General features: G+C 41.7%; 1 protein-coding gene across 4 annotated transcripts in view; it reads left to right on the forward strand.

Annotated features, from left to right (window-relative positions):
* Window positions 1-11,908, forward strand: part of SGMS2 (sphingomyelin synthase 2) — a 60,058-nt gene extending 48,150 nt beyond the window's left edge. For all 4 annotated transcript variants that reach the window (XM_084625641.1, XM_084625638.1, XM_084625639.1 and 1 more), the window contains 4 exons: window positions 632-749; window positions 4,483-4,636; window positions 9,545-9,711; window positions 10,479-11,908. In XM_084625641.1, the coding sequence (XP_084481767.1) occupies window positions 632-749; window positions 4,483-4,636; window positions 9,545-9,711; window positions 10,479-10,682 (643 nt within the window). In that variant the 3' untranslated portion in view covers window positions 10,683-11,908. The remainder of the gene's footprint in view (window positions 1-631; window positions 750-4,482; window positions 4,637-9,544; window positions 9,712-10,478) is intronic.
* Window positions 11,909-12,123: the final 215 nt, after the last annotated feature.

The following is a 12,123-nucleotide window of genomic DNA, read 5'->3' on the forward strand; positions in this document are numbered from 1 at the left end:
GTTCACTAACATTAGACTGGATGCTCAAGCTAGTCACATCTCTGAGAACATCAGCCCATCTTTCCCTCCAGATCATCTCCTGTTTCCTCAAGAAACAATCTCTACAGATACTTTAAAGGAAAACCAACTTTATTTGACATGGGATTGAAAATGAAAAGGAAATTACAAAATAATTACAAGCAAAATAAAAACACTAGGAGAACACTAGTGCTATTAAATAGGCCTGAATTTTTACTTACCATCTAGTGGTTAAATGAAATAAAACCATTACATTTGCAGCAATTTCTTTATCTCTCTTAACTGCAGCACATTCATGTTTCAATTTCGGTCTGTGACCCTATCTCTCCGTCTGTGACGTGACCCAGCAAGATGTGTCCAGACATCAAATATTGTGTATCTCTCTCTCTCAAATCTCACATGGAAGTAGTACCATTGAAACTTTGTTTTCATATTGGTTAGATCACAATTTAAAAGCTCTAATAACTTTTTAAAATTTAGGATATTAACCATTTAATGAGGCTACAGCTACGCTGGAGGCACCGTACGACCCTCTCTCCTCGTGACAAGTAAATATATCCTGCCTTTCAGTTTATGCTTACTTTCTTTTCTCTCCCTCCCTCCTTGTTTTCAGATCAATAGTGGGACGCAGGTTCTTTTTTATAATTGGAACTTTGTACCTGTATCGCTGTATTACCATGTATGTTACCACCCTACCTGTGCCTGGAATGCATTTTCAGTGTGCTCCAAAGGTAAGAAATCTTGGTATTGGCCAAAGTATTACATCAAATACAGTATCTGAAAAAGACATCTTGGTACATTCATTTATTTTAATAAAGTTAATGTTTTCTCCACATACTATATGATACTCTTCAGAGATAAGTGTGGCTCCTGGCAGGTGATTATTTTGGTGATTGCTAGGTTTTTCATTTTATTTTGGTATATTGCTGTTAGTAAGGCAGGATTTTGTGAACACTGAGCATCTTTTAGGAGTAGAGAGTACAAGGGAGTAGTACTACAGCAGATTGATTGTTTGCCCATTTTGTTCTAGGTTTTATGTACATCTAGATACGTTAGGATTATGCCAGACTAGACATATTTATTTTTATTTATTTTTTTTTATTTTTTTTAAAAGCCATCTAGATTCATATCTTCAGAGATTTTTTTTTCAGCTGAGACGTACATAATAAATATACCTTACTGTAGTTTGTCAGCTGACATACAAACCAGCTACTTGGAGGACAAGCTAGTGAAACCTTGCATTGCAGTCAGATTTTTGAGAGGCAATGGTGGCCTGCTGTAAGCAAGTTTGCCAATGATGCTGTTTTGGCCAGGGCTGTCTGGGGCTTTTAAATCCAGTTTGGGCAGCTGACACTCATGGCAAAAGGTATGTAAACATAGGAAAAGCAAATTCTCCAAAAAAAAATGTGAGCAAATACTTGTGGAAATTTGATTGTGTTTGCCAATGGTACTGCAGAACTAAATGATAGAGTGCTCTAAATGTTAGACCGTATGTGTGTGGTGATGGTGAAGAACTGGCTTAGGTTTCTGTTATGATTACTCCAGGTCGCCAAACTAAGATTCCATAGCCACCTTAAAAAGATTTCTTTACTGACATGTTAAGGACTGTTGAATTATTGCTTTTTGGAAGTTTTTCTAGTCCTAACATTGGCACGTTGCAGCACCTACAGTAGACTTTGTATTTTAAATTGCATATTTCTGATTTTTGCTTTCAATATTCATCCCATCCCTCAATGCTGCAATTAAAATGGGATATATGGGAATTAAAAACAGACTTTACCTACCAAGTATCACAGAACAAACATTGGAGCCACTCAGGGGACAGCTTTGGAGGAACAGAATTTCTCCCTAGCAACTCGGTTCAATGAATTAATATTTCAGGACTACTCTAGAGATGGGGGCATATTCATTCTTGATGTAATTGCTTTATCTTACTTGGAGTTAAACCAGGGATGAACTTGTCTCCCCCTCCCCCAAACCCCCAACAAGTTAACTTAGTGAAAACTGATATGAAACTGACTGAGCGTTTGCACAGTATCCGTAAGAAATTTTAAATCAGCCCAAGTGTATTTGAAAAGTCTACAAACATGTCAACAAACCTAGGCTGACTTCTGACCATTTAACTAAGCCCCAAATTAGGCAAATTTCATGTAGTTTTCAGTCTTGATTTGTGAACGTTTTACTTGGCTCTGGACAAAGAGTGAGTGACTTGCATGTAACACCTCACACAATTTTTATATTGGTTCTATTAGAACCATTTCTCACAGTTCAGGGCAACTGTACTTGTGTTTCCCCATAGTGGTCCAGCAAGAGCCCCTGCTCTCATGCTTCCAGACCCCTAGCCATTGCATCTCTTGGGTAGAGACCTGAGTCTCTCTCTGTCCTGACCAGGGCATTTCCAGGCTGCACAGTCCCTTGACTATACTGTGATATCCCCAGCAAAAGATAAGCTGCCTAAGCAGGCTTCTCCTGCTTTCTCTTCAGAGACTACTAACAGAGTAATTGCCAACAGTTGTAAGTTACCACATAACACTTCCTATGAAAGCATTTTATTCTTATGGTAAAAGCATTACAGAGAAAACCTATTAAAATAATAAAAGAACCTACACACATGCTAATAAGCTTACCAGAGATCACTCCAGCTGCCTCCAACATGGACTCTGGCAGGTCAGTCCTTCAAACCTCCCAAAGGGTTCTCTTTTATGGTCGCAAGTTCATAACCGCTTCAGCTCAGAACTAGTACCCAGTCTTATGAGGCCTGAGTAGTCCAAGCCCTTCCCTAAGGATTTGGGCCCTCCATGGACCAGAGTTCCTGTCTTGTTTGCTGGATCAGGAAGAAAGCCCTGAGCCAGCTTAAACTCAGGCTAGTTATTCAAAAGTCCTTTCTTTGTTGCTCCCTGGAGAATCCAAACTGGGTCTTTGAACTGTCCTCAGAGCAACAGGTGAACAGCAGACAAAGTCTCCTGCTCAGGATGAAGCTTCAAAGGCTGAGTTCATAGGTAGTTCCCAGAACAGATGTGGGCAAACTACAGCTCGCGGGCCACATCCGGCCCACGGGACCGTCTTGCCCAGCTCCTGAGCTCCTAGCCTGGGAGGCTAGCCCCCTCCTCCTCCACAGCCTCAGCTCGCTCCACTGCTGGCGCAATGCTCTGGGCAGCAGAGCAGGGAGCTCCTGGGGCAGCAGAGCAGTGAGCCTGACCTGGGGCGCTCTGTGCTGCGTGGCACAGCTGCCTGTCCTGGTGCAGCTGCGCCGCCAGCCACCAGCGCTTCAGGCAGCGCAGTAAGGAGGCAGGGAGCTGGGGGATTAGATAGCAGGCAGGGGAGTTCGGAGGTGGTGATCGGGGGCGGGGGTGTGGATAGGTAGCGGGGCAGTCAGAGGGCAGGGAACAGGGTGATTGAATGGGGACAGAGGTCCCGGGGGGGGCAGTCTGGAAGGAGAAGGGGGGTTGGATGGGGCGGCAGGGAGCAAGCAGGAGTTCCAGGGGCGGTCTGGGGACAGGGAGAAGGGGTGGTTGGATGTGGCGGGGGGGCATCAGGAAGGAGAGAGGGGGTTGGATGGGGCAGCGGGGAGCAGTGAGGGGCAGGGGGTCCAGGGGCAGTCAGGGGAGACAGAGCGGGGGGGGTTGAATAGGGTGGGGGGTCTGGGGCGACAGAGCGGGGGGTGGATGGGGCAGGGGTCCCGGGGGGGGGCTCTCAGGGGGTGAGAAGCAGGTGGGGTGAGATAGGGGACCATGCCATGCCTGGCTGTTTGTGGAGGCACAGCCTCCCTTAAGTGGCCCTCCATACAATTTCAGAAACCCGATGCGTCCCTCAGGCCAAAAAGTTTGCCCACCCCGTCCTCAAAACTCTACTTCACGCACATTGTCCCAAAAGATCTATCATGTCTGCTATATTCAGAGGGGTAGCCGTGTTAGTCTGGATCTGCATCCGACAAAGTGGTTATTCACCCACAAAAGTTCATGCTCCAATACGTCTGTTAGTCTATAAGGTGCCACAGGACTCTTTGCCGCGTCTGCTATATTGTTTAACATAGTCTTTTGAAGTTCATATTATCTCTTTGTTCCTCCTAAACATTCAATAAGGTTTAACTTAACTCCATAAGGCTGGCCCAGGATACTGTCATATCTGTCACACCATTATTGAAAGAGAGTTCTGGGGTACGTGCCACAAGTGACAAATATGTACTATGAACTTACACAATTCTTAATGTGTCCACCCTTTTGAAATATACTGTACCTCATCCTGATCAATATATAATGCATACAGAAAGCTTTGCGGTTATTTTTATGAAATTTTTCTGGTAAATATGCTATTATCTTTGAGAAATACATAGACAATAGACAAAGAAGATTCAGATGTTTAGGAAATAGAGCTTTTCATTATTATTTTTTAAGCACAAGTTAACTTAAACTTCTTGTCCAAACATATATTCTTCATCATCTTGAATTTTTTCTCATTTTGCAGTTGAATGGAGATTCTCAGGCTAAGGTGCAGAGGATCCTACGATTGATTTCTGGTGGTGGTCTGTCCATAACTGGATCACACATCCTATGTGGAGACTTCCTGTTTAGCGGTCACACAGTAGTGCTAACACTCACCTACCTGTTTATCAAAGAATGTAAGTTACAGTATTTAAATATAGTTGTGTTGCTGATGCCTGTGTTACAAGAAGAGCACTTAAGCTAAAACCACATTGTTGCATTTTACAACCTAAAATAAATGGCAAAATTGCAATACACAGTTTGACAAAATGCACTTGACCCTCCTAGTGGGTGGCTTCTGGAATGAGTCTGCCATGCTTGTACATAGTATGCAAGTACAATAATATCCTAGTACATGGTGTGGAGCTTCAGAGTTTTTAGAAAACATCTGTGTGTTTTGTGAGACTGATGTGGGAGGGGTGTGTGGTAAGGTTGAGAGAGGGGCTGAATCAGCTCAGTGCACAAAATGATTATCTGTCTTATCACTTCTGTTTGAGGTAATCAGCAAATAATCCTCTAGTTAATGATTTGAGAGAGCGAGAAAGAGAAATGACTCCCCTTGCATCAATGGGAATTATGCCCGCTTATACCAGTGCTGTATTTGGTGCTGAGTTTGGCTTGCACAATGGAGGATACTTTTTTATAACCTCATTTTGCAATGGTCTGTCAAAAATCCAGCTCCTGAGGGCAGTAGGGAACTCTGTGGCTTCTGGAGTCTCACAGTATGAGTTTCAAGATTATGTAACTGAGGACCAGACAGTAAGATGTAATATGCAGCATGCACCACTCGGACCTCAATAATTTGGCTGCTTGTTTGGCCATATGTCAGTGCAGCAGCATTTTTCTTTTAAATTCACGGCATGGCATGTATCTAAAATTAGAATCTGTCCCTGTTTCATTGCTGATTTCCTGAGCACTTTGACTGAGGCATTGGACTTCATTAAATTATTTATCTAACTTCAGCACACAGGATAACGTAAAACATTCTTTTTGTAACAAAAGAATGTCCCATTACTTGGTGAGGCAAACAATGTTACTTGACAGTCTAAAGAGAGACAGAGAACTTCCATGTGGACATAAGACCTTTTATTTCTTTAAACAACAAAGAGGTATAGCATGGTGACCATTAAGTCTAAGTCTTTGTACTACGAAATTTTCTGGCATTGTATTGTGTGTAATTAATAAATCAAACCTGCTAGAAGAACAGATGGCAGTCAGCCTAATGTTCCATGAGTAGGTGGCAACAGGATTTCCTGCTTTCTGTTTTATTAATTTTGTATGTATGTTTGTTATCACAGCTTAACAGTGGTCATTTAAATCTTATCCTGTAATATATGCCACAGGCAAGATATATTTAACTCTTCTTTTTAAAGATTTTTTTTCCATACAGTAGCATAATTCAGATGTCTTTAAATAGCAGGGTAAGGGTGGGGGAGAATAACAACCAGACTGTACATATAATAAGCTTTGTAAATGCTGCCTAAGGATTGGCAGTGTATCCCATCTGAATTCTTCTGCTTTGTAGTCAAAGTGCTGTGTACATCAGAAGTGCATAATTTACCCATTTCTATTTCCTGTGTAATTAGGAAAATGTAGTTTTCTAAGCAAGAGCATATAGTATATCATTGTTTTGAATTAGAGGTTACTTGAAATATGCTCTGCTGGTCTCTTTGATCAGGCATGTTTCTTGTGTGAGAGACATTTGTTTATTTCTAGGCCCTGGTCTACACTACGAGTTTAGGTCAAATTTAGCAGCGTTAGGTTGATTTAACCCTGCACTCGTCCACATGACAAAGCCATTTTTGTCAACTTAAAGGACTCTTAAAATCTATTTTTGTACTCCTCCCCGACAAGGGGATTAGCGCTAAAATCAACATCTCTGGGTCGAATTTGGGGTAGTGTGGACACAATTCGATAGTATTGGCCTCCGGGAGCTATCCCAGAGTGCTCCATTGTGACCACTGTGGACAGCACTTTCAACTCAGATGCACTAGTCAGGTACACAGGAAAAGCCCCGGGAGCTTTTGAATTTCATTTTCTGTTTGGCCTGCATGGCGAGCTCATCAGCACAGGTGACCATGCAGTCCCCCCAGAATCGTAGAGCATAGAATGTTTCTATGCTCCCCCTATCATCTCCGTCCCTGAGGTTATCGCAGATTAGAAGGCAGGAAAAAACGGGCTCCCGCTTGCAGTGCTGTGGCGTATGCGCAGGCAATCCAGGAAAAAGGGTGAGAAATGATTGTCTACCGTTGCTCTCATAGAAGGAGGAAGGGAGGGAATGGTCACTGACGACATGTACCCAAAACCACCCGCGGCTACTTTGTCCGTTCTCAATTTTTTTTAATTAATAAAGAAAGAATGCATGGTTTCAAAACAATAGTTACTTTATTTTGAAGGGGGGAGGGTGGTTGGCTTAAAGGAAATTAAAATCAACAAAGGGGGCGGGTTTGCATCAAGGACAAACTCACACAACGGTCACACCGTAGCCTGGCCAGTCATGAAACCAGTTTTCAAAGTCTCTGTGATGCATAGCGTGCCTTGCTGTGCTCTTCTAATCGGTGTCTGGCTGCTTAAAATCGGACACCAGGCAATTTGCCTCAACCTCCCACCCCGCCATAAATGTCTCCCCCTTACTCTCTCAGATATTGTGGAGCACACAGCAAGCAGCAATAACAATGGGAATATTGCTTGCGCTGAGGTCTGACTAACAGCGCCAGCGAGCTTTTAAACGTCCAAAGGCAAATTCTACCACCATTCTGCACTTGCTCAGCCTATAGTTGAACTGCTCCTTACAACTGTCCAGGCTTCATGAGCCATGGGAGCAAGGGGTAGGCTGCGGTAGGTGTAACCACGCTGTGCAGCCAGCTGGGAGAGCAGCCTGAGGCAGAAGCCTCCAGCTCGCAGGAGATCAGGATAGCAGAATTGCAGCAGAAGTGGTAGAGCGAGCAAAACACCATTGGTGAGGACGGCTAGCAGTCCTACTGCACCGTCTGCTGCAGAGTTGCCCAGATTAGGATAGCAGAGTTACAGCAGAAGCAGATTGAGCCATTCACCATTGATGCAAAGGCACCCAGGAGCTGCTACTGTGTGGCCAAGGCAAAAGAGTAAGAGCCCTAGAGCTGTTACATGTGGACTATACGGCTGCAAGATTTCTTCACCAGTGACAAAGGACAGGAATATGATGCACCTAAAATCTAAAAAGGCTTGCACATTTCCCAGAGTCACTACTCTTGGTAACAGAATGTCAATGATTGCATTGGCTATTTGGATCACAGCAGCCCCCACAGTAGACTTGCCTGCAACAGCAGTGGTGACAGTGAGCTGAGCGGGCTCCCGCTTGCAGTGCTATGGCGTCTGTGCGGTTAACCCAGGAAAAAAGCTGCAAAACGATTGTCTGCCATTGCTTTCACAGAGGGAGGGAGGGGCGACTGATGTCATGTACTCAGAACCACCCATGACAATGTTTTTGCCCCATCAGGCATTGGGAGCTCAACCCAGAATTCCAGTGGGCGGTGGAGACTGGGATAGCTACTAACTCAGAAAGTCGACGCGAACCAGGGTACTGTGGATGCACTCTGCCGACTTACTGCACTTAGTGGGGACGCACGCAATCGACTGTATAAAACCGCTTCCAAAAAATTGACTTTTATAAAATCAACCTAGTTTCATAGTGTAGACATACCCTTTGTGTAGTTCCCCCCCGCTGCTCCCTACCCTCGTATCTTTTGGGTATTGTCGGTGCATTTTACTCAGGGGCTTTCCCCATGCTTCTTTCTCTCTCTCAGAACAGGGGAAGATTATACTAGTGTGGAATATCACTTCTGTCTGGAGCCTGCTTCCTCAACTAGATAACAGGATAGGACTCCAAATCCTGGTCCACAAATCAGTGGAATGGACTCAGCCTTAGCATTTTTGGGGGGATTCTATGATGTAGTCTTTCAGTTCCCCCCACCTTCCTCCAAAACATAACTGAGTCCTGACTACAGTAACTAGATAACACTATGCACAGGGCCAGCCTCTTTGGGTAAGATCACTGGTACAGTATTTACGGTATCCCAAACCTAATGGACTCATTTTACATAAAAAGTGGGGTGGGACTCTTAGGGGGTCCACCACCAGCCTCCGACTGCAGGGGAAGTGGAGCCCAGCTGCCTGTCATGATGTCCGTAGTTGACAACATCAAAAACATTTTTCAAGGAAAAATTTCCAGCTAAACTGCAAGACTGCCAGCTGCTGGAGGGTTGTGGGCATTCTGGATGACTTTAGCACTTGCATACTGCTTCACAAACATTAACAAATTAATTATCACAATGTACTCTGATATGTGGCATACAAGCCCCATTTCACAGACCAGGATACTAAATTAGAAGAAAGGTTATGTGACTTGACTAAAACCACAGATAGTGTCAGAGCTGGAATTAGAAGCCTGGAGTTCCTTGCTCCCAGTTCCATGTCTAACCCATTAGAATAGATTGCCTCTTACTCCTACTGAGCTTACTCCTCTTGTGGCCAGAAGCCATTCTGGATGTTCAGCAAAAGAGCAGTTTCAGTTAAAGGTAGCTGGCTGGGAGGCATCTTGCAATTAACATCCAAAACAGGAGCTTGGACACCACCACCCACCCTGAGCTGTGAATTGGTCTTGGTCCTCTGTCCACAAATGGTGGAAGGACTCTGAATTAGACCATGATTTTTAGGGAAAATTACAGTGACAAACTTTTGAGTCTTAGTGGTCAACTCTTGTCCTTTCTTTGGTAATATAAACTAAAAACCATTTTGAAAATGAAAACTTAGATTACTCTTAACCTTCATAGGTCCCTCAGCTGAAGATCTACAGACCCTAATGGCCATATTTCAGCAGATGATACCTCTGCATCAGTAAGCTTTCTTAGTTGTTCAAAGAGAATTTTTACTACAGTAGAGATTTTTTCTCTCTCTCCATTAATATATATGTATAAAATATCCACACACATCACACAGATTCAAATTAAACTGCTAAAGTTAATCTTGGATATTTATAGAAACATATAATTCTCTCCTTTTGACAGACTCACCTCGTCATTTTTGGTGGTATCATTTGATCTGCTGGTTGATGAGTGCCGCTGGTATAATCTGCATTCTTGTCGCCCATGAACACTACACTGTGGATGTTATTGTTGCTTATTATATCACCACAAGGCTCTTCTGGTGGTACCACTCAATGGCTAATGAAAAGGTAAGTGCAAAGGGTATGTATGTATATGTAATATGTATGTATATGTAAACCGCTATAAACCCAATAATGGCCTCTCCTTGCAAATTCCACAAAAAAGGTCATAATGGCCTTAAAATTAGTAGATTAGATCTGGGGCAAAAATATAATTTTTCCACAGAAATTGAAGCACAAGTATAAAGTTAAGCAGGTGCTTATGTGCTTTCCTGAACAGGGGCCCATGTTAAGAAGTAGTCTGTCATTTCTGGCATGCATATGTTTTTAAAACCTATCTTCTTTCGAAACATGAATACTTTATCACTGTTTTAGGTAGCTAGGATAGACTACACCATATCTTAATTGATTGATAGTAGCTACTAACGTTATTAGAGACCTTAAATTACCCAGCCTTTTTAAAATTTCCAGTTACATTTCCTACAGTACATTGGACAAAGGTTGGCTATATCCTCTGTGTGTGTGTGTTTGTTTTTGTTGTTTTATCTTCTGTTGGCTTTAAATATATTTCTTTTCAATTTGAGTCTCCTCTTTATTCTTCTATTGTGTGACACGTTAGAAAGAAGTGTTCAGTTCTCACTATGCCATTTGTCATATGGAATACCCAAGTCACATCAAACTGTTTTCCTTTCCAGGTTAAATAAACTTACTATTTGCAGAATTTCATTCAAATATACTGTAATTGTCACTTCTTTATGATTCAGCTAATGCGATTGGTTCTACTGTCTAAACTTGTTAAATTGTTTCTTCTATTCTCCTTTTTCTCCCCAATATAGAATTTGAAGGTCTCTTCCCAGACTAATTTTCTCTCTCGAGCATGGTGGTATCCGATATTTTATTTCTTTGAGAAGAATATTCAAGGCTCAGTTCCTTGCTGCTTCTCATGGCCAATATCTTGGCCTCCCAGCTGCTTCAAGTCTTCATGCAAAAAATATTCACGGGTTCAGAAGACAGGAGAGGACAATGAAAAATCCACCTGAAAGAAAGATGAAGAAAGGAAAGAAAGCATCTGCTCTTTATTTTACCAAAACATTAATGCGATAACCAAAGTTCTTAAAAGGACTAAACTGTAAGGGAATAAGTGGACCAAATTCTTGTGCAATTGTACAAGACAATTGTAGACAAAATATAACACCCCTTGATATGTTTTCTATTCATCACATTTTACAGAGCTATTCTATTCATTAGTACTAGGAGTCCACCACAGATAGGATTTATCCCTGAGAAAGAAAAGAAGCAGTAGTTTGGTTTACTTATGAGATTGAGGTGCCAAAGAACACACCACACCTTTTGTTTATTAATTATCACTCATCCACAAAATATCATCTTTAGAGTTCTGGAGTTTGAGGGCAAAAGCATACTAAAATTTAAAGTTACAATATCTGTCTACAATGGTGGGAAGTGGTTTACTGTATTCTTCTTGCTAATGAAGGTACGACTTATGATATATGACTGGTGAAGCCGGAAGTGAGCCTTGACATTTTATGCTCTATGGGAATGAATTTACTATGACCCTGAAGTACTCCTACCACCCATGTACTCTGATATACCAGTTTTTACATTTTGTATTGGTAATTTTATATTTAAAAAAAAAAAAACTTAAAAAAAGGAAAAGGAAAGCTGTTGTGATATGATGACACTGCAAATTAGAAATAATACCTGCTAACATCATTGGAGCTCTACAAGCATGGAAGTATTTTTATTTTTAAAACCTATATCTATGTAACAAGAAGAAAATTATTTCAAAGTCTAAACATTTAATGGCAAGTTAGCCTGGGTCTGTATGTATTATGTATATATACCTATATGCATTACATAGCTATATATACATACTTTTGTGTATTCACACACATTAACCAATATTAGATAAATGAAAAGAAAGCTGTGTATAATATGTTATTGTAAGCAAAACTCCCACTGATTTCATTCACCTGCTTCAGGATTGCAAAGTCAGTCCCCAAATGGGAAATGTAAAAATCAAACATTTTAAATTTTTAGTTACTATATCTTGATGACACTATAAGCATTGTGCTTGAGAGCCTGATGTTATGCATTTAGAGGTTTTGGGTTGTTTTTTTTTTCCTTAGAAATCGTTGGCACAAATCTCAGTGACTCATAAACAGGTGCAAGGTGAATACACTCCAACAGCAACACTTCTTCCACTGTTACCTAACCATATTTATTATTAAATGTTACTGTCATATGACTGAACTGCTATTCCTTTCTATCAGGAGTTGTGTAGATACTTTGGTTGGACAAACAAGTATGTTGGTTTAGTATGTGGGAATACACAACTTTGTTAGTGTACAACAGAACTGCAGATTAGCAGCTTACCTGGTCAACATTACTTTTCATGTTGTTCTTGGGGAACCTAAGTGGATACTGGGCAGCCCAGAGTTTAACAGTTTATTTGTTCTGTAT

Source organism: Lepidochelys olivacea, assembly GCF_965140295.1.
Source record: "Lepidochelys olivacea isolate rLepOli2 genome assembly, chromosome: 4".
NCBI classification, from domain to species: Eukaryota; Metazoa; Chordata; order Testudines; family Cheloniidae; genus Lepidochelys; species Lepidochelys olivacea.